Here is a 27,603-nt window from a genome sequence, read left to right on the forward strand (position 1 = left end):
TTGGTGCATGGTCATCCACCAGGACTCCCAGGTCTTTTTCCAGAGAGCTGCTTTCCAGCAGGTCAGTCTCCAACTTCTACTGATACATGGGGTTATTCCTCCCTAGGTGCAGTACCCTACACTTGCCCTTGTTGAACTTAATAAGGCTACTCTCTACCCAACTCTCCAGCCTGTCCAGGTCACACTGGATGTCAGCACAGCCTTCTGGTGTGTCAGCCACCCCTCCCAGTTCTGTGTTGTCAGCAAACTTGCTGAGGGTACAGTCCATCCCTTCATCCAGGTCACTGATGAATACATTGAAGAGGACTGTACCCAATACCATCCCCTGGGTGACACCACTTGTTACGAACCTCCAACTAGACTGTGCCACTAACCACAATCCTCTGAACTCTATCTTTCAGACAGTTTTCAATCCACCCCACTGTCTATTCATCTGACCCACACTTCCCAAGCTTCTATAAGGATGCTGTGGGAGGTGGTGTTGAAAGCCTTGCTGAAGTCAAGGTAGACAATGTCCACTGCCCTCCCCTCAACTATCTATCCTGTCATGCCATCATAGAAGGCTATCAGATTAGTTAGATATGACTTTTCCTTGGTGAATCCATATTGACTACTTCTGATAACCTTCTTTTCCTCCACATACTTTGAGATGATGCTCAGAAGAAGCTGTTCTATCATCTCTCCAGGGGTGGAGGTGAGGCTGACTGGGCTGTAGTTTCCTGGGTTTTCCTTCTTGCCTTCTTTGAATATTGGAGTGGCACTGGCTTTCCTCCAGTCTTCAGGCACCTTGCCTGTTCTTCAGGACCTTTAAAAGATGATGTTATTGTGTCATTTGTGTTCCTCTGCACTTTGATTCCAGCCTAAGAGAAGTGATAGAAACAAACAAGAATTGACAATATATGCAAAGACATTGATGGTAGGCTGCTGACTTTTCTTTCCTTGAAAGACTAAATACCAAATGATTAAAACAGCCTTAGGAAAGACATTCTATGAAAACTTTCATGTCAAAGCAATTGTTAGAAAAATTGTAAAACCTTAAATGAAGATTGTAAAACACGTGCTGTTTGGAATGTCACACCTTTGTACAAATTTCAGTAATTCCCTAATGGTAATAGATACAGTAAATGACAGTTTCTGGCAAGTGAAAGCCATCTGGAAAATAATACACCTTTTTTTTTCCCTAGAACTACTGGAAAGCAACCACAGAAATCAGTCATCTTTTAATCAGTGGATATGTTAGCAAGTGGCAAGTGACCGTTCTACCAGGAACCAATTCCCAAGTGGAACATACCTCAGTGCTTATTCTCTAATTAACATCCTTTTCACCTTACAAGTGCATTAAAGCCATTAGAAAGATCTCCCCATGCTTGTGTAATCAATTTTGCAGTCTTCAAAAATGAAATAAATAATTCCTGCTTTACCATAAGTGAAACCTTTTTCTTAAATAAAGATAGATTTAGGAAAAAAAAATAAAATGGGAAAAACTGGAATGTGGTCTCATGAGGATAAAAAGGCTAGTGTTAATAATTAACAAGGAGAGTGAAGTGGAGTAAATTAGCCATAATAGAGCCCACAGTGACTGGCAAAGTCACCTCTCATTATCAAAAAACTCATTAGGAAATGAAGAGGTGGAAATCCCACTGGGTTATTCTCACTCTCCAGCTATATCAGAGATTACTTTTCAGATTTCTTTCAAATGAAGAACTGTTAGGTCACCATATTGCATATTAGGTTAATCTTCAGTAAAATTTGGAGGACTGACACCTGCATGTTATTCTATCTCAAGCACTTTAAATGAGCTCTAAATCTTGGATATAGGAGTCAGTTTTCACATAAACCTGACATGGACAAACTCCTAACAATAAAGAAACAATCTAACATTTACATCATTAAAGAAAACTTACATGTAAGACTATATTTATGATTATGTCACTAAAATACAATATTACAAAGACTGAGATAATGAAAATGCAGTCTTTACTATTCACAGAGGTAAATGGAACCACATCAAATGTGTTATTTTGCATAGTATACAAAACATTGTACAAGATTCAAACTGAATACTTCAAAGCCAAGATTCATTTAACAATGAGATTAGAAAAATGCATTTTCCAATACAGTATAACTTTTCATAAAGTAAAAGAGGAGAAGAAGGGGAAACGTTGACTGAAGCTTCACATTTCTATTATTTTGGAGTTGGAACCAGCTGATCTTTAATATCCCTTCCACCCCAAACCATTCTATAATTCTATTATTATGAAGGACTCCATTTTGAGTCACTTTTTATCCATTTTTGTCTGACATTATTCCATAACAATTAAGTGTTCATCAGTTAGTTCATCAGTGATTGCTTTCCTGTTAAGTCTAACTGAAGAACTATTAAAAAAATGGGGTAGAGAAGTATGATCTTCCTATCCTATAAAATATTTCACCTTTTCCAACAAGAGCTAAGAAATAACAAAAAGGTATTTTTAAAATTTGCATTTACTGTGAAACTGGACAGTAGATAGTAGATAAATTTGTTGTGAATTTTCAAAATGTAAAAATTTTGGGGGGAAAATTCTACCTGCTTTTATAGTATACATTTTAATAATCTCCAGAGCTTTTATTGTTCATGCACAATATGCCTGACTGTGAAAAGCTATTCAGATTGTACAATGATAACAATACCCAGTATCTCTGTAACAGCAATATAATTTTTTCCAGAACTTGATATTCATGAAGGGAAGAAAGACATGGCTGTCCCAGGATTGTGTCTTATTTTCTGTAATGCCCATGTTACTTTTTGTCCACAGAGCCTATAAATTATCTGATGAAGGGGCCTGCTCTAGAGGACAATTTACTTTCTGTAGTTGTTCAGTTATTCAGATTAATCAGGTCTTTAGTCCCCTGAGACAGATACGTATTCATTCCTCTTTGTTTCAGACATCAAAGTTATCTTTGAGTGGCATATGCCTAGTTATGAAGTGTCTATATATTTGGTTTATTTTAGGGGTTGCATATTGAATATTCTACTTCTTTCCTGACCAGATTTTCTTTCTAAGTATCACTTACTGACACTATGTACTGTGCTGTTGTTCAGCATTATTGCATTGCTATATTGTCATGAATCAGTCAAAAACTTGGGAGTATTATAAAGTTAACTAGTAATCGTCATACTCAGTGAAATGTCTGTGGATGTGCTCTTAACTCAGCCAAGGTACTTCCAAAGACAGTGTGATTAAGCTGATTTATTAGAAGCAGTATTTTGAGTATTAGCCTCTTGAGCCATCACCATGGCTATTGGTATATTTCAGAGAGGAATTCTCTGATATATTTTTTCCACTATTTCTATGCTAGCAGCAGAGTGGCAAACACCACCAAAGACAGCATCGCCCTCCTGTTTTGTTACAGCCTGTGTACCATTTTGTACTAGCATTTGCATGTATAACATGTAATCCGTTTTCCATTAATATTCTCTATGTGTTAGCTTGCCCTAGCACAGACTTTCACTTTGTTGTTGCTTGTGTGAAAATGAGATGGCTCATTTGAAGAGTGTGTGTGGTGTCTATATTGACAAGACAATGGAGAATTAAACTACATATCTTTGGAGACAAGTGGTAGTTGAGGAATTTGAAGTGTGGCATTACCTCAAGGATCTCTTGTTTCCCATCTGCTTTGATGCATAGGTGGTACCTTTTGGCAAGATCAGTTCTGATCATAGGGTAGAGTGCCATAAGTCTGATGATGATACTCAGCTATATCACTTACCCCTGCGCTCCAAATTCTTTCCTTGCCCTGCAGTAATCCTTGACAGAGATCTCCAGATGAGTGAATCAGAGCTGCTATGTCCTCAACACTGAGAAAACAGAATGCTCACCAGATTGTTCATCCGAGCCAGCACTTGGATGTGTGTGCCAGAGGGATCTCTGTGGAAATGCAGTCATATTCAGAGTTTAATTTGCCTGCAAAGACTGGTCTCAGAATATTAGAAAAATAATTCAGCTTTTCTAAGCTGAACAGCTTCTATTATCTGTGACTTCTTTAAATTTTATTCTGACTTCAGACTAACAGGAGCTGCCCTCCAGCCCATGAGGCTTTATTACTGTAATTCCCAGAGTAGGTCTTGGAGCAGAGCGTTTCTGCGGTGTACTTGAAAAACAGTAAACTCCAAGCTCAGCCCTTCAGGTAACTGTGATTTCCTGATTAATGCCAGTCCTGCACTGATTTGCTGTGAAGCAGAGATATTGACTTAATTGACAGAGTTGTATTCTTGTTTTTAATCTCAGCGTTGCCCTGAAAAATCAGCCTAATAGGTAGCTTGATACCCACTACCTTTTGTTTCTCAAAGGTGATGCTGATGAGCTGTTCACTGTGAAACCTTTGTTCTAATACCAAAATCCTTCTCTGTTATTATTGCTTGTCACAGATGCTGCAGTTTTAAGATATATGAATACAGAAAAATAACACTGTTTTGAGTGCCTGATATACAATTAATTATGCCAGGACTAGCTAGTTAACAGGTAGTTCCAGGAGCAGTGTAAATAATGGAGTATGTTTGTAATGAACTCAAAGGTGCTCTCAAGGGTAGATTCTCAAGTGTTTAATAAGAGATGAGTCTACACTGCTGCCTTTTTCTCAGTGGAAACCCTAATAATCTCTGCCTGCTACCTAGCTGTGTGTTTTCATGAAACTTCATATATCTGATGTCTCCAGCCCTGTGTGTAACATCATTGAAATTAGCTGAAAGTCTTAACATTCTTAGGACGAGAGAGGCAGGTGAGCAAACCAGAGAAAGCTGATCGCATTACTTTTGCCTCCTTAGATAAAAATAGCTGATACATAATTTCCCATTACTCTACAAGGATGTTTTCAATAAGATAGTTCTTGCTTTCAGATACTTGTTCAAGAAAAAAATAAATATTAGTGTCCAGACAATCAGCAGCAAAAGCTCTCGCTTACAATACAAGCAGCAATGGGGAACTGAAGCTCAATGACACATTTTCCCCATAGTCTCCATCTCTCCCAAGGTCAGTTTATGGTGGACATCATCTGGGAATGGAAGACAAAGGAGCTTCTGGAAGTTGCAGAAATTATTTTTATATGTAGATATTTTTATATGGAGTTGTACCAGTAATGGAACAAGTGGGACTGTAATTTTATGAGATGGTTTCCAGGTTTTGATCCAGCCTTTCTCAGGAAGAGGAGGAAGTCTCCTCAAATTGTGGCTGTGGTAACCCTGCAAATCAAATGAGAAGCCTGGATGCAGGAATAGGTGGGAGGAAAAACCCACAATATGAGTGGGAGAAAAGGAGGGCTACCCAAATCATGAAAACTTGTCTATGGCTCAGCTTGCCTGTGTGATTTCCTTGTATGCATGGGAATATTCTTACAGATCTTAGTAATAGTGCTGGATTAATGGGTGAACACAAACATATGCAAAACATGCAACTGATCTATTCTCTTGGTAAGACAAGATATTAGTGTGCTAAGAGTTAGGACTTGCAAAAAGAACGTTTCAGGGAGTACAAAGACAAGCAGTGGTTGTGGCACGCTAATTTTTGGGTTTTAAGCATCTTCAGCAAATCATGCAGTATACCCCATCAGTGAGCACATAACTTTCTACAGCTTATAGCTGCTTTACTTTTTCGAGTAATATGCTTCATGCTTATAATACTCACTAATCAGCTCCATTTCTTTTGAAAAGCAAGAAGATCCCTTTAGGTGTGTTACACATCAGATTTCTTAAGCTCCTAAGGCAACTAGTTTTCAGGACTTCCTTTAAATAACTATAAAACTAGATTGCTGTAAACTTGGAGACAATCACACCAGAAAATTAGCAGACTTCCAGATAGGAAGGGTACTATTAGCATCCTTTAAAATTTTGCAAGGCAGTTGAGAGAGCAGAGAAGAGGCAGGCTTGATGCTGAGGCTGAGTTTCATGTGAACACAGACTGGCTGCAAGGTTCAAAACCTTTATATATGGACATGCATAGGCACACCAAGACATCTTTTCTGTTCAAGAGCTCACTGAATGTCCTGTGTAGCTACAGGCAGTGATTCAGGATTTTGCCAGCTCCCAAGGACACAGAGTAGATGAGTAAACTGTTTTTACTGCCCCAAACTCTCACATAGTCACATACTGCCATTTGTCCATTAAGCGATCTTGAGGAAGTGCTGTGTACCTGTGTATTTTTAATATATTCTAGTGAGGTTGGAATGTTTCACTGCAACCTTTTTTCTTAGCTATAAGGAGAGTGAAAATATTTAAATTTCATTCAAACTGCAGTTTGGGGTCTTTTGTATTGTCTTGAACAAAATTGCTAAGGCTGATGTTGGCCAAGTGTATTATTTTAAGAAGATGCAAAAATGTTCAGGTTCAACAGAAAACTTCAGTATGTGCTCAATACCTATTATGATGACAGTCTAAAATGTACTGCAGGGTCCTCATGGAGAGCTTAGTTTATCTTTGATGAACTGCATTTCCTACACAGGCTGAATCTTTTTCTTAAAATGCTTTTGTGTACTTCAAAGAGATATTTTAAGAGATACTTTTCCTATAGTAAAATTAACAAGGAAAGGCATAACAATTTTATTCATGTTTTGTTTGTTTTTAAAGCCTTTTTGTGCAATGGAAAGTTTCACAAGCACTTGCAAGAAATTTTTGTTCCCATGGTCATCCGCTACATTGATCTCATGGAATCATCAATTGCCCAGTCCATTCACAGAGGTCTTGAACAAGAGTCATGGCAACCTGTCAAGTAAGTGCTTTCTACAAGATCTGAAAAAAGCACCTGCCTGTAGTTTTCTGTCTAATCAGGTGTTCTCCCTCGTTGTCCTCTAAATAGTCTATTTTTTATTGTATACCTACATTGTTTATTTCTTCACAGGAGCATCACCAACAGTCTTCCTAATGTAGCTCTTCCAAAAGTTGCAAGTTTGCCTCTTAATCTTCCACAAATACCTAGCTTTACTACACCAACCTGGATGACTTCTATGTATGACTCCACGTGTGTATTCTTCAATAACCTTCTGACTGTATGTCAGCTCTGCATGGCCTTGCTAGTGTTCTGTGCAGCTGTATTTGGATTGCATGGTGTTTATGATCTCTTAGTTGGAAATTATTGTTTCTTGGGAGTGAGCCAAGCATGGACTGTTAGCGAGTTGCGCTTCCAGTGCATTCAAATGTAGCAGTCTTAAACCTGGTACCTTAAAAAGCAACTTGGCAAAGATCTCTCATGGTATGAATGGTGTTTAATACCCTCAACAGCCTAATGACTCTTCTGAATCAATAAGCAGTGGGGAATCTTTTGGATGACTAATTTTAGATTGTGGTGTTGTAAAGTGAGTTAACCCATCGTAGTTTTGTATGGGTTTGATTAACTCATTATATATTGGTTCTGAAAATCATTGATTGCAAATATTATCACTAAATTAACTATACGTGTTACAGGAAAATAGTAAAAGGTTAATAAGTACTCAGAATAGAAGAACATCCATTTATTTGTTTGAAAAATTATCTCTTTCCTTTGATTTCTCCCCAGCACTTCAGTGCTCTTATATTAAATAGAGCAGACATCCCCTGTTCTGTGGGAATATTCCCATAGTTACAGGTCATATTTCTGTGTGAGGACAGAGACATTGTAGAAAAGCTCAAGAGGAACCTTACTATAGCTAAAGTTTAATTAGGAAAGGATGAATGTGAAAGACTTGAAAAAACACACTTTTTTAAGACACAAAGCTTAAATTCAATGATTTCAAGCCAAGTATTCTCAAGACTTACGATGGAGTTAAACACTCCTAACAAGCACTCAGATACATAGCTGCAAGAGTTAACAGAACCATAGAATACCAGGTTGGAAGGGACCTCAAGGATCAGCTGGTCCAGTTTGACATCCTAAACTAATCAGTGAGGTTTTGAAAGCGTTTGGTGAAAACTGAGGTTGGTGTATGCTGTAAACACTTGCTGTAAATGACAGTGGCTGTCACTCTGCTGCTTCTCAAGAGAAGTAGGGATGAGCAAGGTAAGGTCATCCCCTTTCAGCTGCCTTGCACAGCATTTGAGAAGAGGTCAGCCAAGGTGTTGACTCTGCTGGAGGGACCTCTCCATGCTCTTTTTCCCTAAACATAGAGCTTTGAAGTTTTATTTTATAAAATGTGTATAAATTAACATTCAAGACTGCAGATAGTATTTTACCTTTGTAATACTGTGGAATTAAGATGGTATTTTAAGAATCAGCCTACCGATGTCCCTGAAGAGCCAAATAACTTCTCAGAATGGCCATGTATTGTATTTGGATCAAAAAATAAAAGCAGAGACATTGCTAGCCAGTTATACCTTCTCCCAAAATAATTAGTTTCTACTTTCCTGCTGGTTACTATGTCAGCTTCCAGCATTGGAAGGTGTTTACTTTCACTATTACATGAAAGAAAGGAAGAGTGTTTTATTTCCTTCCATCCCATTCTTTTCAGAAAGAGCGAAGCTTCCTCTTTCGAGTTAAATTTTCCAGTGGGGAGTAACCAAATACTAGGCTCCAATACTTGCTAAGCAAACCCCACTGTTTCCTGCTAGTTCTCGCTTTTTTTATGAGCAACTCCCACCTTAAATGACTAGAGTGACATACTGCATTTTACATAGAGTCAGCTGAGGCCCCTAAGCACAGGAGCTTGTGCTCTGCTTTGTCAGATGTTGCAGGTGGCTCCTTCTCCCCAGTGACTCCCCTGATTCCTTCTCTCCCAGTCTGCTGTACTCCCTCCTCCCGGCCACTCACCTGATGCTTTAGCAAGAAGACAACTGCATATATCATTATACCCTGCAGGGCTACCCTCCTTCTTTTTGAGAATCATGATTTTGGCCAGTTAATCATTACCAATTTGAAATACACAAAGAAGAATCCACTGGGCATTGGAAAGGGAGATATGAAAAAGTGAGTGCTACAAGAAGTAGTCTGTTTTTCTTGATTGGTCTCTGGAGGGCACAGCTCAGAGGACACCTTGGCTAGATGTGCAGACACTATAGATTACTGTTCCATTTGGCTGAAGACATCCTTAAAGAGAAAAAAACCACATTTGAATACTCTGTAAAAGCTACTAATCAGCCAGAATGAGGGAAGTTTTTCCCCTCACTTATTCATTAATTCAGATATACTAATCTAAATTACAGTTTTGTTCCATTTTGTATTTTAAATCTAATTTTTCTGCATCTTCTGGGCTTGGCTTTTAAATTAGAGTTGCAAATTATTTTAATTGTTTATGATTTAGTTTACATGTGACTATTTTCAGTACAAACATGGCATAAACTGGCTGACCAAAAATATTGTAGATACAGACCCCAGGTTGTCTGTTGCTATCTGATGCCAGCTTAGAAGAACGTCAGGTTCAACAAAACTCAAGGCTGGGGAAACATGGAATAAGGTACATGCTTGCAGAATAGCCCTGTGCTGTCTTCCAGCCAGAACAGGTAACATCAAAGGAAACATGTCAGCTATATGCTTCCTGTTATGGCTCTGCTATAATGTTTGACAAGAGGGACTGGCTGGAGCAGTCACAGTGCGCTCATTGTGATATGAAGGGATCTGGTCTGAATGTGCCTGAGCTCTCTGTGTGTTCATCTGTGTTGAATAAGTCAGCAGGCCACCTTTTAGTGCTGTTTTGAGGGATTGCTACCATAGTGCTTGCCACCAGTAAAGTGGAAGGGCAACATGGTTAGTACTTTCATTGATGAATAGAACCAAGGGACTGACGGAATAGTGACATATAGCTTATCTACTTTCTGTGGAATACGGAGTTTTAGATATAGCTAAGTTCCTACCTAGCATCCTGGAAGATTAATGTATATTGCAGGCTGAATTTCTTCCAAAAGTACTAATGTGCAGGAAGAAAGAATGAGGAAACGTGATTTGATTGCGTGATCCTCAGATTGCCTTACTCTTGAACCAAATAGGAGAACCTGTGAAGTAACTGTCCCTAATATCTTTGAAGGACCGCATACAAGTAGTTACTTGCTATGCCACAGTTCTTCTCCATCCTTCTCCCCCTCATCTGCCCATTGAATATAGAGAGAAGGGGCTAGGAACCATTGACTTTTCCATTGAAGAAATTTGCAGTTGACTTTCTCGTCCCTGAAGTCAACTACAGCATAAAGGAAGCAGAGTGGGAGGTCACCAGATGGAGGCTCCTGAAGGACACAGAGATGGTGCCCTGTTTTGTAAACAGTCCCTACAGAACCCTGATGGGTAGTAACTTTGTATAAACTTTTTTAAAAGGATAATTACAGTAATTTATAAAATCACTATCATCGCCCTTGGTAAAGTCTACAGGAGTGGAAGCCAGCTGGTGTAAGTCTTGTGGTTGTGTTTTCATGCACCAAGCTACACCAAGGATAAATGACATATTGTGAGTCTACGTCGGAGTTGTGTGCCTGCTGATCTTGAAGCCAGTGTGCTTTATTAGTGGGCTGTTTACTACTTAGATAGCTGGCAAGCCTAGCCAGAAGCTGCCTCTTTCATCTGTCAATGCTGATAGCTGTCTAAAAGTATAGATAACTATATTGAATATAAGTTTTTTTAAAAGAGTAGCAGTTCAGTTTCCTAGTAGAGAGAGATTTTTCATCAATTAGACTGAGGTAACTTTACCATACATGTTCAAATAATTTTTCACTAGCCAAGAACATCTATTGTCACACACAAAAGAAAGAAAAAGGTTTTGCAGTTAGGGTTCTAGATTCAAATCTGAGTTTGGCTTTTTTTCATGTTACACTTTCTGGAGTATTAAACATTTGAGTGACATAAGCAGCTCTTAGTAGGGAAAGCTTAATCTGAGACTGTGCAAGGGTATTGAGGTATGTCCTAATAATTAATAATATTTCTAATGCTTTTTACTGAATAAGGGCCAGGAAAAATCCTAAAACCCAGAAAAAACAAGCATCTTGTACAAACAGCAGTAACAAGATGATTGAAATCACAGTTCTCTGCAGCATTTAAGGAACAGATTGGATGTTTGCATCTGTGTGAACTAGAAACAAATAGTTTCTGTTGCAGAACTTTGTTTTCCTTCCCCATCTTATTAGTATGACATGTTAATCATATTCAAATGTCATTGGTCAATACTGAATAAAAACTTGAAGAATGGGACCTCAAAATTATATGAAAAGAGAATTAATTAATTGGTGTTTCTCACCCAATGAATTAGCATCTCATGAACCTGTGTCTATTATCGCATTTATTATAATTGTGAACTTTATTTGACAGTATAATGAAACCAAATTAAGTGGCTACCAGGGAGTGAACATGCATAAGACTATGCTGATGTTATTAAGACTACACTAGTTCTTCTGAGTCCTAAAGAATTTAACTAGGAATTCCATTAGAGGAAAAAGTGTGATAGAATTTAAAAACTGTTAAATTGCATGATCTGAAGATGAAAAATGGGGGTTCTGTTTCATGAGAAAGTATGGTTTGTTTTCTAGAAATTGTGCAATATAAATATTGATATTTTCCCCATTTCTGTCGCTATATAACTTGTCTTCTTTTACTCCAGTCATCTCAAAAATTAACTTCATCACTTCTGAATCAAATGTTGTGTATAACATAGCATCTGCAACTTCACTCACAGCCAGCGTCCGGAGCAGATGTAATGAAATCTTTAGTATTTGCTCATCACATACCTTAAGAAAGAGTCTAACAGGATTATAACCTTTCTGAGAAGTTTTGGTAGTTTGTTATTTCTGATTTTCAGTAAAACTTAGTGGTGCATAGAAGGGCTTCCTTTTTGGGTCTGACCTTAGCAGGTAATGTCCCTATGCAAGTTGTAACCTTAGCAGTCTCATGAGCCTTTTTCTCACTTCTGCTGTTTTCTTTCAGGAGGACAATACAATGTAAAATTAACAATTAAAAGTTTAAAATAAGAGGGGAAAATAAGTATTATTTCAAAAAAGCTTGTCTAAAAACATGGAATATCTTGCTATGCATAGTGAAAATATCAAAATGTGCAAATTTAAAACCAAATGGGAGTTAAGACAATGACACAAGTGACACTTGCACAGGTCTGGATGGTGGTGAGGTGCAGTGGGCTAAAGGAGTGTTTCTATTGCATCCATGCTGCATCTTCAGAGCCCTTAATGTGAGCTGTGCTTTGCTTAAGTTAACCAGTTTGCTCAGCTAACCTAATGGTGGTGCATCAGGTGGTTAGATATTAAAGGTCCCTTCTGGTTTTTAAATTGTTTTTTAATGTGACCCTGCTCTGTCCTCAGCACGCTCAACACTCACTGTTTCCTTCCATGAGAGCTAGAGTCATGTAACATTTTGGTAATTATGTTCTTTTGTCATGAGGCAAAGAAAGAAAATGGCAGTAGTGACATATTAAACTATTGAGGCTGGGGTTTGGTTGCTTGTGTGACTAACGTCCTGGAATGCCATGCTGCATAGTAAAACTGTCCTTACACAATAACTCAGGCACTGCAATACAACACACCATCAAAATGTAATCAATCCTTGATGCCAGTGGAACTGGAACTGTAGTTACTGCTAAGATTAGCTTTAAATTGTTGTATATTATCACAAGCAAGTGTCTTTACATTTGGATCAGGATGGAAAACTACATGGACAGTCTAAGATGACATAGGGCCATTTTAGTTTGAGCACAAATTTCTTTAAATAGTTTCTCCTCTCCTTTTTCTACCAGGATCTGATGTTATTCCCTCAGTTAGAATTAATAAGAATTTATCAAGGGACTATTTGTCTGGATATCTATTTTAGAATATTACTGCTAGCATCCTCATTTCTTTGGTAGGCTTACCTACCAGAGTTATGAAGGCAAGAAAATATATGTGCAAATTCTTCACTGTTTTAAAAAGGTCTTTACTAATTAATAACTCCTGTGCCCTTTATTTTTTGCTATCTTGATCTGAAATTTGAGCTACTTCATTTTCCATGTTCCCTAACAGCCCATCTATATCACTAGCCTGTCATATTTCTCAATTAACAGATAAGAAAACTTTATTTTTTTTCACCCTGATGGGAATTATTTTAAATTTTATGTGACCGTTTTCACATTCTTGTAATAATAACACCTGTGCTATGAGTTACAGTGCAGTGAAATGAAGGAAGAAGATGGTATGATAAGGAAGTCCTTTTACCTTAGACAGTTCTGTGGCAACTGGGATAGACCTCCCTACATTTCCCTTCTGTTTCTTGGGGACTTTGTGGTTTTTTTGTTTGTTTGTTTCTTACAGCAATGGCTCAGCTACATCAGAAGACCTTTTCTGGAAACTGGATGCTCTGCAGATGTTTGTTTTTGATCTTCACTGGCCTGAACCAGAATTCGCCCACCATTTAGAGCAGAGACTTAAACTTATGGCCACTGACATGATAGAAGCATGTGTTAAAAGGTATGGTTGAAATGATCAATTAAAAATTGTAAGAGATTTGAAAATTAACATAGTAGCAGCCATACTGGCTTGCTAGAGCCAGAATCAGGACAATTGTAAAGAGGTCATGATTTGAGTGTATTTCCCAGCATCTGGCAATCAGCAACGTGGCAACGTCTAGGAAATACCAAGGAGAATTTCTACATATGTTGTGGATAGACCCTTGGAAGGAAATAAACCAAATCTCTTTTCTATTCCGTATTTGTGTAAAATATTAACAAATCTCAGAATTCTGCTAGAAGAAATCTTTTTTGTACATTTTCTTTCTCCATTACTATATTATGCTTTATGTTCAGTTAATAATAATACCTAATTTGTCATTTAGAGTACTGTCTCTAAAAAATATATTACAAACTAAAGAGCATATAGCACTTCTGCATTTATACAGGAAACAAAAGAATGCTATCTCTTACTCATCCAATTGAAACCTGACATCTTTGTGCTTGCTTTTGTAGAGAGTAAGAAGATTCTGGTGCCAATAAATGAAGGTTTCATTAATATTACAGAATTATCCTAGTGTCAATACATAAAATGTGTTAATGTTTTAGAGTATACACATACTAGTGTTATTACACTGAGTATGTTTTAATGTGGTCAAAGATACTGTACATCAGATAATAAAGAACATAAGTTGTATCCATAGGAGGGATTGTAGTAGACAGTAGCAACTCAGAAAAGAACGATGGAACCAGTCTGCTAAAACTCTTACTGTGGTGCTAGTACGAGCTATTAGGCTTTCTAAAATGGAAATAAGATGCTTCTGTTTCCATCTTTAAATATTGTGGCAGTTTCTGATGCCCAAACTTAAGAATAGAGGTGGAAAAAAATTACTTTTATATTTATGTATTCTGAACTATTAACATGTATTGTATTTATTGCTCCTTGTTTACATTGGTGTGAGAAGAAAATAGGATTTTTCTATTAGGTATCTCCTGACAGATATTACTTTTCAGTACCAATATTCATATTCCTTAATAAAAAATAATTTTCTTCAATAAGGCTTTCTTTTTTGCTAAAGACAGATTTTTAAATTATATTTCTTAGAAGCTAGCATTTGGTATGATAAGCTGCATTTTAACACGAAAGTGCTGGAAGATGTGGGGTATTTTCATTTTTTCAAATTGTTCTTAGTCATCATACAAGGAAGCATATTGTTACCTTGCAGGCAAGAAGATAGTACTTCTATTATTCCACTGAATTAGCTGAAGCAATGCAGAACCATGAGACTACCATCAATGCAATTGTTTATTGAATAGGTGGATATTCTGCCCTTGCAGAATTTTGTTTCTAAGTTGCTCTTACATGCACAAGCATTGTTAAGCCAATGTGTTTATTAAGCTTTATACGTTTGTACAGTGGTTGTTCAGAACTATCAGAAACTTACATTATGATTTGTATTTTAATAAACAGAACAAGAACTGCCTTTGAACTAAAGCTGCAAAAGACAAACAAATCAACAGATTTCCGTATCCCTTCTTCTCTGTGTACAATGTTCAATGTCTTAGTTGATGCCAAAAAACAGACGGCTAAACTCTGCATACTGGATGGGGGACAAGAGGTACGTGAAATTTTGTATGTTTAATTAATTCCTATGCTTGGTTAATCTGGAACATCTCAAACTGAAATGTGTCATGTAGCTCTGTACAGGAGCACACATAGGCTGCTCCCTGGAAGCATCATGCAAGACATGACCCGTCATCTTCCACCAAAGAAGACACAGAGTGCTTCTGTAATTTATTTGCTTTAACCCATGAGTCTGTTAAGCATTCAGAGGATTTCTTGACTCACAGACCCACCAGGAATTTCTCTTGGGTTGCAACAGAGAGACAGCCTACTTCAGGACTCTTTTGTAGTAGTGAAATAGAAGTAAAATATTGTCCCTTGCAGACAGGATTTAAACAAGGTTTGGTTTTAAATGACTCATATACCCAGTATACATGCTGAAATTAGAGGAAAGAAAGAATCAGATTATTTAGTGGTATTTTTTTTATTTGGCATTCAAGGATAGGGACCATTTTGGCAATAGATTTTTGCCAGGACTGTACATACTCCACAGTGGAGCACTGATGTGCAATTGAAGGATATGTAAACTTCACTGGCTACTGTCCTTCCCATGTTGTCACTCTCAGCAGGAGTAATCTGTGAAGTGACAAGGGCATAGTATATAGGCTGGTGAGAATATCAACACAAAATTAAAACTGCTCTTACTGTTCTAATGAATTAGCAGTTTAATTTTCTTTGATTTGTTTCTGAAGAAAAGGTAAAAACCTTTGTCAGAATTTGGCAACAAAAGAAGTATGTCTGCTCTGGGGAGTTTCACATTTACATTATTTGTTCATATGGTTTCTGTTGATATTTCCATTTTGGTACTGTGCTATTCATTTTATTGACTCATCTTTTTATGTTAGCTTATTTGATGTTTTTTTTTTTTTTCCAATTCAATGAGACATTCATAATTTTCCTGCTCTACCCTGTCATCTTTATTTTTCCTGTTGGTTTTCCGTGATACGAACCAGTTTGCTAGTCAATGGGTAAGTGTCATTTCATTGTTTTTTTTCCCTACATTTTTTCTTTTAATATTAGCAGACACTTTTTATTTTAAATTGTAATATTTGTTTTCATGTTAATTTATTAGCCTAGCTTTCAGAATTGCTTTACAGCCTGACCTTGCTACAGGCTTATCGTCAGCTTCTCAGTTCTTCTTTCCTTGTTCACCCTCTAAGGTGGTTCCAGATGACTTCTTCACTCATGAATAAGACTCACATCTTACCAGATCACAAAATTTTGGACTCTTTCATCTCCCAGTGAATCAAAAGAACAACAATTTGTTTCAGGTTCATCAGAAGTAAATCACATCTAGCAACATTTTGCCTTTTGCCGATGCTGCATTTTCATTTTTACTTAACTCTCCAAGCAGTAACCTGCAAACACACACATGCACATCCTTCCTTACGGCCAGGCAATACTAGTAACTTCATAGAGACCTGAAGACAGGTGCCATAGCCTCATTCTCCACAGAGAACAGGAGCACCAACTGCTCTGGACAATCCCTCCTCCACTGTTGGCCAATCCCCATGAGCACCAGAATTCAGCATCAGCAGTTACCTTGTTGACTGCAGACCCTCACCAGATTCTCTGTAGGAATCTTCCCATTCTTTAGCTCCCATGTCAAGCTCCATCATGCACTCTTCACAATACCAAAAGAGAAATACAGCCCTTGTTCTCTACTAGGTCAGACCATGACCCCGAATGATACCGGTGTTTCTTTTCAATGCAAGAGTTTCACAATGTAGCAAACCTGTGATGAAATGCATGCTTCTTTCAAAATCCACAGATTAATCTTCATCCTAACTCATCTAATAAACCAAAGGAAACTCAAATCCTTCATATATCAGAAATTGTCAGAGAATGTGGAAACTTCTTTCTCACAAACTTTGAATTGTCTATCACTTTCTTGCATTCCCAAGGTTTTTTTTGAAGATTAAGAAAAAAGCAGGCTTTTCAATTGCTTGTAGCTGATATCAAGGTTGTTTAAAATGCTTCAAGATTTGTTGAGTGAGCTACTAATGGAACCTGCCCATCTGTCGAAGCAGGCAGGAGATCATTTCATAATGTAAACAGTTGCATCTCTGGCTCCTCTATAGCGACTCTGGCATTTCCAATTACTCCTACTTAGCCACTTGAAACCTTTTCCACATTACCTTTCTTTCCCTCACCGTCCTTCATGTTCGTTTTAGTCTCAAACATGGTGTTTTCTGTCAGTCAAGACTGTTCCATAAGGCCTGAGTTAAGATTTTATAAGAGGCCTGTTCATTCACCTAAATGGAAGGTGTTATTTAATGAGATCCCTTAAATATAACATTCTCTTGTCATTCTCTTTACAGAGCAATGAGCAGTTGTATGCCTTGTTTAAGGGAAGCACAAATTTTCACCCTCTGTTGTCAGATAGGAGAAGATTATTATTTATCATGTAATTAGGGCATTCTGGTCATGGTAACCAAGAGTAGCACCTTGAGTTCAGTTTAAATCTGATTGAATGAAGCCCTGTCATATGAAGGAAGGCTGATAGGATTGAATTTGTTCAGCCTTGAGAAGAGAAGGCTTGGGGAGACCTCATAACCATGTATAAGTACATAAAGGATGGTTATCATGAGGAGGGAGACTCCCTTTTTACAGAGTCACACAGTAAAGACTAGGGATAATGGGGACAAGTTGCTACTGGGGAGATTCAGACTGGGTGCCCTTCGAACTATTAAACATTGGAATAAACTCCCAAGGGAGGTGGTGGATTCCCCTACATTAGACAGTTTCAAGGCCCAGCTTGACAGGGTGCTGGGCCATCTCATTTAAACTATATTCTTACCCTGACAGTTTTGACTAGATGATCCTTGAGGTCCCTTCCAACCTGGTATTCTATGAATCTATGACTCCCCAGGTTTTCCTACATTACTTCATGCACTGTTCACCATTCTCCAAAATGTCTTCCAGTTATGACCCTGTTAAAGAGTCACCAAGTCTGCCTCCTTTCCCTGCATTCTGGATATCATCTTAAAACCTAAGAGAAATATAGCATAATTGTGTTTAGAGTTTAAAGGTCTGGAAGCCTTCTACATTGGTTGGCAATTGCTTGCACTGGTTTGAGAAGCAGGTCTGGATAAAATCTCCTTATCATACTAGCTGTTGGTGTCTGCAGCTTGCTTCATGGGCCAACAAAATGGCAATTCAAAAGACTTAGGAACAAACTTCTCTTTCTCCAAAAACACAAGTATCAAAAGGCAATAAAATGCTTTGTCTCCTTTGAAATGCTACTAGGAGCAGAGTGCCACATTTGGAAGACCAGCTGGATTCTGCTCAAAAGACAGTCCTATTTGGTTACATCTTCTGACACATTTTGCCACTAAGCAGAGTTTCCTCCCATGTACTTCCTACAGCTGCCACTGTATTTCATATTTTAATGGGTGTTACTCTAGGACAGCTGGAAAAGCAGAGTCATGTTCTACATTACATCCTTCAGGAGATTTAGGACTGAAGGATTCCACAACGTGTATTCAAGTGATTCAGCTGTGGGATCTGACTTGTCTTCATGTAGACTGTGATCATGTCAGTCAGCAGATGAAAAATAGTCTACATCTGCCGATTTAAGGATCATGCATACAGCCTTATCAGTTCATACAATTTTATCATTCATTCTATGCTATTTGGCATCTTCTTAAAGCCTGTCTTCTGAAGTCAAACAGTCTTCCATGAGGATCTGAATTTTTGTTTTGTTGCAGTTGGCTATTTTAGTGGAAGTTGGCATTGGGGAGGAGTGGGTTTAAAAATTCATGATCTCATGATTTGCAAAATAAATCTTAAAAAATTCAAAAGCTATTTCTAATAAATGTCATAATTTTGGAAACTTATTGTGATTTTTTAATATTTTCATTTAGTTCTTGTTTTTCTTGGTCACACAGTGAAGTAATTCATTATATTCCACTCCTACAAAACTGTATTTCCTTTGTGATGAGGGAAAAAATACTCAAGAAAAGAAAAATAAAAAGGAAAAATATAGGAATTGATTTAGAACACAGATCCATTATTTTAAAGTGCTGTGGAGGTAAAGTTGCAGAGACTTTATGAGAGGGACAACTGTGATTTTTCATGAATTATAGGAATATATATAGTTTTGACGTGTATCTGTAGAAGAGTAATTGCATACTGTTTTCAGAGAGTAAGAAACCATTGCTTTCTGAATACTTGTAAGCAGCAGATGCCACAGACAGTTTGGGGTGGTTTAAGTCCTTAGCAGACCAAGATCATGTTTTGTTGGTAGAGACGTTACTATGTTTAGAATACATCTGAAATTGTGGAAAGTGCTTCGAAATATTTCTAATACGGTCTTTCACTCATTTCTAATTCACTCTTTCCAATATGTTTTCTGCTCCTTGAGCTGTATATTCACTTTAAAAGAAATTAAACCCAAAAATTAATATGCTTCATGTTGATTGCTATAGTAGATAAATACGTGTGAGCAAACACATCTCATAGTTTTATCCTTTTAATTCAAATGCAGGTTTGGTAGGTGCACTGTTTAGAAAATCATTCCTAAATATATTAAGCAGATCAGAGTTAATATTTTGGTGTGTATGGCAACTCTGAGTCAGATAAAAAATAGCCTTTAAAAACTGACAACTCTGAAAATTATTCATCTGGCAGCTGCTAAGTTAGGCTAATGTTTATTGTGACCTCAGTACTTTTACTCCAAGCATTATGCTGTTAGCTGTTCCAAATAGCCTTGAACTATGAAGATAGGGTTAGTCTTTACAAGTCACATTTTCTGTGAAGTAGCTATTGGGGACAATCTTTGCTGTCAGATAAATGTTTCTAAAGGAAGAATTACTGTTTAAATTGATGTGCCTCCTTGACAGAATGGGATCCCTAGTTCTTGTTAATTTCAGCAGAGAACTCTGTAGTATTATCTAAAAAGTCTTTCAGATTTATTTTAAAAGCATTTACTTAAAAGCACCTTCTTTATTAAAAAAAGTGAAAGAAAGAGGCTATGGAGATTGAAGTCTGTTTTATTATGCCTTTTATAGCCTATTAATTTGTTACCATCTATTCTGCTTTGTTGATGAAATTTTAATTTTGCCCTTGCTTGAGCATATTGTAAGATTTGTATAAACTGCGGCTCACTGTGCTAACAGAAAGGCTCTTTTAGGATGAACAATTGGAGCTCATTTTATTTCTAGAGGACATTTAAAATAACTTATGAATGAGAGTTGTCAGACATGAAATGCTGTATTAATTAAATCTTTTTGCTTCTCCAGCTAAACCAGCCCTTTAGAAAAAAATACATGGCCACCTTAATTATATAGGAGAAGACAAAAAGTATCCTTCACATTCCTTCGCCTGAATAAGAATAAGAACTCAATTCATCTAAATAATAACCCCATTAGCTGCTTAACTCAACAGTGTACATGGGAAAATTTCCAACACAGAATGTAAGAAAGTGTTGATTGGGTGGATCATTTTCAAGGGTTTGTTCTTCTGATGTTCAAAATGATAATTTTAAGTAAATCTGATCTGGCAGGGTTATGAGCTTTGTACCATTTATGACTTATGACAAAAGTGTGTGTTCATATACATGCTAATGCTTCTTTATCTTTTGAAATGCAGCAACAATACCATTCGAAAATAGATGACTTGATTGAAGAAACTGTCAAAGAAATTATTTCACTTCTTGTTTCAAAGGTAAAGCTATTTAGATTTTAATTCGTAATAAAGCAGAAAGCATCTAATTACTGAACTTCTGAAATGTCACGTTTTTTCTGTACACTGTGAGACTCAGAGGGGAAAACATGATTTGTAAGTAATATTCATGCAAATAATGTTGAATTTACAAAGTTAAATTTTATAACCCATTAGGTAAGCAACTTCTGTGCAACCTGCTAATCAGATAAGTTTGTCTTCTGTATTTCTGTTGTAGATAAGAACTGCTAGCAAGTAGTAGAATGGGAAGGATTTGATTATGTCACTATTCTCTTAAATAATAGCATGGTTTATTTTTTGATGGATTTTCACATGAAAACTTTGTTCCTATCACTAAGTGGTATTTAAATTTTGTATTTAGAGATAAACAACCTATATAATGTTAGTATAACGTTTTAATGAGATTTTGTTTCATAAACCATTTAATTTGAAAATAGTTTATAAGCTTATAGCTCTTGAAATTGACCTTACAGGTTTTTATATTTGAAAAGCAAATACATTTTGACAAGATAGAGGCACTTGGGGAATAAATAAACAAAACTTAAACAGTGTCTTGTGTTACTGTAGGACCTCTACTCCAATAAAAGTCTTAAGTGCTTGATATAAAAGAAAATTTTTCAGTCCCTAGTAGTTTGAAGGACATAAAAAAGAAAGATACCAGTTTTGTCATCTATGCACTGCAAACTACCCAGAAATGCCTGATTTTCAAAGTAGGAGAAATAAGACATACCTTTGGAATTTGTAAGCTAGAGACAAAAAGTAAGACCCTGGTCATATTTTCATCATGCCTTCATTTTCACTTGTCACAACTTGCTAGCAGGGAGTGGCAGGGTGGGAATCTCCTTTCAGACTGACACCCACCATGCTTGCATGGGAGTTGAAGAGAAAAGCTTTGTAGAATTGTTGTAGAAGTTTAAGTAAAACATGTTCACTTACTGATAAATGCCTATTTTTTTCTCAGTAGTGAAGTTTTGATGTAAACATAACTGAAAATGATTTGCCAGTTTCAAGTTTTGCATGCCACCTGTCATCACTATGAACTAACCTGTCGGTTTATGTTTTAACTGTTGTTTAAGAAGAAGAAAGGAGAATTGAATCAGAGCAAATCATGATATTAAAAGTTAAACCTTTTGAGTAATATATTTCATGTCTGAGATTATAGAAGAATGAAGATAATTGTCATATTCCTCCTGTATATGTGTACAAGAACTTCTAGAGAAAACTGCTGTCAATACAGAGGGCTTATCACTATTATTTATCACGTAGACAATTACCAGAGGTTGAAATCTTGAAATAGGAAGTAAATATTCTGTATCATTAGCTGATCATTAGAAGCTTAGCCCAGTCTCTTCTCACTTGAGATGTGAAATGCCAATGACATTCTGATTGCTTCTAAAAAAGCCTCTGAGGTTACAGAGGAATCCTGATTTTCAGTCTTACTTTTGGCCAGGAAAAATGCACATCAATGTGTATGACATCCATGTGTGTCCATTTTTTTTCATCTAATAGCATTTCATTATTTTTTAGACTTTGACTTTGTTTTATTTCTTTCATGTTCCAGAGGAATAAGTGTTTCAGTCATTGTTTTTAGTCACAAATCATCTATGAAAATGAAGAGCATTTTCATTTCAGTGAGGCTTTACTTGGTAAAGACTGTACTGTGCATTTTCTACATAACACTTACCAAGCAAAAGCATTTAACAAATGACAGGAACAACACAAAATGGAGAAACAAAGCACAATGTGTCCCAGGGTAACCAGTTCAGAGAATGTGAGATATACACAGCAGTACTCTTAGAGCTTAGAGCTTCACATGTCCCTACACTGAGATCTCAGGAAACAAGTTTCCAATGTCATAATTAAGCTTTTCATTTAAATGGACATCCTTGACACTCCAGTCTTTTGCTCTCTGTTCTTTTTGTGTTCCGATTGTATTGGAACCATTTGTTGGCACTCTGGACACCATGTTTGTGAGATCAGGCCCTTCCATAGCAGATCTTTGCACAATAAGTTTGAACAGCCTTCTGCAGTAAGAATCCTCACTGGTCAGATAAAATGAGTTAAAAGCATGATTGGCAGCTTTTCACAGGCTTGCAACAGCAAAGCAGAAAAATGATATTTGGTCTAATATAGGGACTGTAATTATACTGTACATGGGGTGCAGAAATAACTGCCACTCTCTCTCATAATGTCATTTTATTCCTTGGTCGGCACCTACATACAGGTGTCTTAATTAATCACTGTAAATATGACAGGTTAGATTGATAAATGGCAAATGTAGGTTTGCACTTACTCCTGCCCCTTGAACTGTTAAGAGCAAGGCTTATTGTAACGTGATGATCTCAGTTCCTCTGGAGGTGACACTGTTGTGACACTGTTACAGTGCCCATTAACAGCATGCCAGATGGAATTTTGTTCTGTCCTCACACTCATAAAATGATATTCATGGTTGTGGGAATGACTGTGTTGTGAGCAAGGAATGACTTTTAAAACAGTCTTTATATAAAGTGGAAAGCAATTCCTACGTGTGAAATAAATGTGCATGAATACAACGGGTGTCATATTTTTTTGTTAGATACCATGAACTACTTGAGCAACATAACATCACAGAGGGACATGAGAAGAGGATTTGTTTTCTTTAAGGCTAATTTGAGGGAGGTGAAACATTAAATCTATAATTAATGCAACTAATGAGATATTTTTTAGTCAGGAATACATTTTGGCAAAAACACCTTTTTATGCCACTTGCCAAGGAGACACTCTGCTCAGAGAATCACATGTGAGAGTATGGGAGAAAAGGAACCATACCATACCAGAGGTTTGAGGCATACATTTTCTTGCCCTTTCTTGGTCATGTAGTAGTAGTTCAACAGCACCTGCTATTGACAGAAGACTCTGATGTTGTTACACTGTTGGGTGAAATCAGAGCTGGGTTTCTATTCAATGGTAAAGTTAAGAGAAATGCGATATCAAGATCACCACCCTTAACAATTATGCTCCATCATCTTTGAAGCTGTGCTCTTAGAAACTGTGGTCAAAGAAAATAGCATGTGTTTTCTTCCCAAATACATGCCTGGTGCACACACACATGTATTTAACCATGCATTCTAGAGGCAACAAAGTGGTGTTAGATAGCAGGCCCACTTCAGAACTATTTTGGGTCTGTATTTCTATTTCAGCAGTGATTCAATGATTTCCATCAGTTCAGTCAATAGATGAAGCTGCAAAGAGAATGTCAGCGCTTTGTGAGATGGTGAATGTGATCAAATTTATAGTTTGCATTGCCCTTCTGAGCAATAGAAATCTGAGGAAGAAAACCTCACATTCTTATTCCAAATATTTACTTTTCATATCGTGCATTCAGATTTTTCTCTGTGCTTTTCCTCCAGGTTGTTTCAGTGTTAGAAGGTGTGCTGTCCAAATTGTCAAGATATGATGAAGGCACCTTCTTTTCGTCTTTAGTTTCATTCACTGTAAGTGTTTGGATTCACAGTGGTTCAGTTCTGCTTCTTTCCATGTATAATTCTGAAACTATGCACAGTCTCTAGTAATAAGTACTTACTGTGTGTTGGTTTATTTTCCATTTTCTAAAGGTGAAAGCAGCTGCAAAATATGTTGACGTTCCTGTAAGTACAACCCCTTTAATTTATTTTTTCTGGTGTTCATGATAATTTTAAAAATAGAGGTTTTGTTAGCTCACGTTTTTTATTGTTGACATTTTGCTTTCCTACAGAGATTCATTATAGCTTTGCACAGAGTATTTAAACAGCCACTACAACCCTCAGAGGGCATTTAATTTCCCTCAAGCAATGAGTAACTCTCAAAGCAAAGCTTAGAAAGGTTATTCTCAATGCACTTTTTCAGTTGTGGAAGAGTGAGGATTGTAACTTAGATACTCTTTTGTAGGGTAGCTATTATTCAGCTAAATTATTCAAATGTGCAGGATAAACAACAAATAAAAACATCATACTCAAATATCCATTATTCATTGATTTCTTGCTTCAGGACCCAGTATTGCTTATTTAATCCCTTGCTTGCTAAATCTCTGTTTGGTTTACCCTTGCTTGTGCAGTCTTTCTGTGGTGTAAATAAAAACTAAAAAGGATAACTGTTGGAGCTCCTTTATACATAAAAGCAAAATTCAATTCAACTGTTAGAATATTTTTAGTAGAATATCTTTTCTTTTAAAAAGTCATCAAATTGTCCTTATCACTGTCAGTAAATATCCTTTGTTCTCTTACCAGTCTGTGTTCTCATCCCTTTTTAATGTGATTCTAAAATAACAAAAAATGACTAAAATCATTATGTTGATGACCTTACAAAAATAAAATTGCAAAAAAGAAAAAAAAGACGTGCCAGACTCTGTGGTGGCTAGAAATCCATTCAGCAGTTCCTTGCTTAAAAATATGATACTTGCAAGCTTAAATTAATAATTATTTTTAATCCATGCATATTAAATAAAAGGGAAATTTTCTGTTTCTGGAGTATGTCATTTTGCTATCTTTTTATTAGCCTTATTCATAAGGTTAAAAAATGGTAACTTTTCTGTTTGGATGATGTTTTCAGAATTTTTTCATACTTGGTTACATGTGGACTTTTTGCTGAATTATATAAATCTTGTGCCTTATAAAAAAGAAACAAAATAAAGGACCAATCATTCAAATAAATGATTCATATCAAATACCTATTGGTAATATTTTGTGCTGTGGAGCTGCCCCAAAAGGGTCCTTGGTGAGGCTCTTATGATTCAAAAGCCTAGCAAAAAGATTACAAACCAGAAGTTCACTGGCTTCTTTCAGGTAACATGAAAAACTCTAAAAAATTACATGGAATACCTGTAAGAAGCTGACAAATTCTTTTACCATTTGCCTGTATACATTGAAGTTTACATCAAAGATGAAACCATAAAAGGTTACAAAGGAGGGATGCCCTGCTCCATAGACAAGAGAAAGCAGAGTGAGGAGGTGGGTGCTGGAGCCTCGTTGCCATTCTAACATTCACTGGATGGTTGTGTCTGAAGAGACAGACAGATTAGATACAGGCAATCAGGATTCTTACATTTGTACAGCCTTTTTCCTTTTCAGCTATCCCACACAATTTTCACACAGCCCAAGATGTGAACTGAACCATAGTACTACAGTTACAAACTGTGGGTGTACACGGTAGTTCAGGGAGGCTGTTCCTATGACCTAGCAAACATATTCCAAATTCTGGAGGACATTTTTCCTGGGTTGAAGGAGTTCAGTAGTCTGGGATTTGGTTTTGCTTGCTCATTCTTCTCCTTACAAGGATGCAGTTGAGGCTAAGAACAGGTATTTCTGTCATAACTGTCAGTGAGTGTTGAGTCTGAACAGGGTCTAAAATCAACAGTTGTGGAAGTGCAAACTGCAAAAAGGAGACTGGAAGTCATCACAATACAAGGTCATCTCCTGTGATCACAACTGAAGTGAGAAGTGGAGAGAGGGGTGGTGCAGGGTGAGGAGTTTAAACTGAGCTCTTGATCATGTGATGGTAACTTAGTAAGCCTGCGCTGAAGCTAATTAAATGCCTCATGTGGCTGTATTTTGAACTGACATGGTTTAAAACCTATTTTACTCCTTCATTAAAATATGGCTGGAAATGGTGGAATGGTGGAAATGGTTAATTCTATGAATATTAAGAGGAGACTTAGACATTAAATAGTTGGGCACAAAGATGCACACTCCCCAGAAGGCATCTGTCACCTTCACAGGGCCAGAGTGGCAAATACAGAGAGAGCCTTGTTCACTTGGCAGATATATTAGTGAAAATGTTGCTGTGTCCCCTACGTTCATTAATCATGCCAGAGAATTATGAATAACTCTATCCAAAAAGAGTTTAATCTTTTTTTTAACCTGTTTAAGAGAATTTTCAGCATATGCCTCCATTTTTCAGAAGTGGGACACAAGGAGCTCTCACTGCTTTCACTAACCATTATGTATATGCACACTGTGTATGTTTTGGTAGTTGAAACACCAACAGAAATAACTATACAAAATAACTATGACTAAGAAGTGGCAGTGATGACTTACAATCTCCTAAAAATAGTAATGAAAAAACATAGTTGTTACTACACTCTTTTTCTTATTAATTGTCACAGTATGCTGGCCTCTGAGGTGAAAGAAATGGTGGCTGCTGTGCACCTGAAATAAAACAAATATTCAGAGGAAAACAACACAAACATTACACATAGTACATGAAGAATGCAGTTTCTTCTCTTTTTAATGCTGTTTCAGTGTTTTGGAACGCAGAAACTGATTCAGGTTACTTTAAAAAAAAAAAAGGCAAACAAACAACAAAAAACACCAAAAAAAACCCCACCAACCCTCACTCAAATCCACTATAACTTTTTGTCAGTTTGTCTTAAAGCCCAAGCAATCCTTAGGAGATGAAGAAGTACAACCTGTCTATTTTTTTTCCTAATATTTTGTTCACAAAAGCAGTTAATAAATGATAATAGGGAAAGAATGCAGTAGAATTGAGGCAGAGGAAATGTGTATTGTTAATCTCAAATTATTATTATTCCTCAGTCATGTAGATAATTTCATTGTGTTCAGTTTCTTATCATGTAAGTCAGTTTTGCACACAAATAATTGTGTGTCTAGCTGGTCATTTCCACACACATTTGCCTCATTTACAAATATAACCAGAGCAATTACTCATACAAATTGAGCATCCAGTTACATGCATATGTATATACTGCTTTTTGTTCAGAAAGGTATGTTTAAATCCCTTTGTAGGAGCTAGTAATCTATGCCATTTATTTAGAGGGCACAGAAGGAACCTAATCCTCCCTCACTTCATGTAGGCCACCTGTCATACCAAGTGCAGAGAGGCCATTTGAGGGACCCAGGGTTGACAGCAGTTCACAGCTCACACAATGCCAGACCTCTTGCTCCGCTCTTGTCTTTATGTGGGGATCAAAGGTATGA

General features: G+C 36.9%; 1 protein-coding gene across 13 annotated transcripts in view; it reads left to right on the top strand.

The window, feature by feature from the left end:
• CADPS2 (calcium dependent secretion activator 2) overlaps positions 1-27,603 on the top strand; it is a 275,871-nt gene that overhangs the window by 221,758 nt on the left and 26,510 nt on the right. For 6 of the 13 annotated variants that reach the window (XM_054399806.1, XM_054399804.1, XM_054399807.1 and 3 more), the window contains 6 exons: positions 6,599-6,740; positions 13,211-13,366; positions 14,816-14,963; positions 20,561-20,635; positions 24,043-24,126; positions 24,247-24,279. In XM_054399806.1, coding sequence (XP_054255781.1) covers positions 6,599-6,740; positions 13,211-13,366; positions 14,816-14,963; positions 20,561-20,635; positions 24,043-24,126; positions 24,247-24,279 — 638 coding nt within the window. Of the gene's footprint in view, positions 1-6,598; positions 6,741-6,869; positions 6,990-13,210; positions 13,367-14,815; positions 14,964-15,921; positions 15,937-20,560; positions 20,636-24,042; positions 24,127-24,246; positions 24,280-27,603 lie in introns of all 13 variants that reach the window. The other 7 variants (XM_054399797.1, XM_054399796.1, XM_054399798.1 and 4 more) reach the window with 3 other exon arrangements.

The sequence above is a fragment of the Indicator indicator genome, chromosome 3 (genome assembly GCF_027791375.1).
Source record: "Indicator indicator isolate 239-I01 chromosome 3, UM_Iind_1.1, whole genome shotgun sequence".
NCBI lineage: Eukaryota > Metazoa > Chordata > Aves > Piciformes > Indicatoridae > Indicator > Indicator indicator.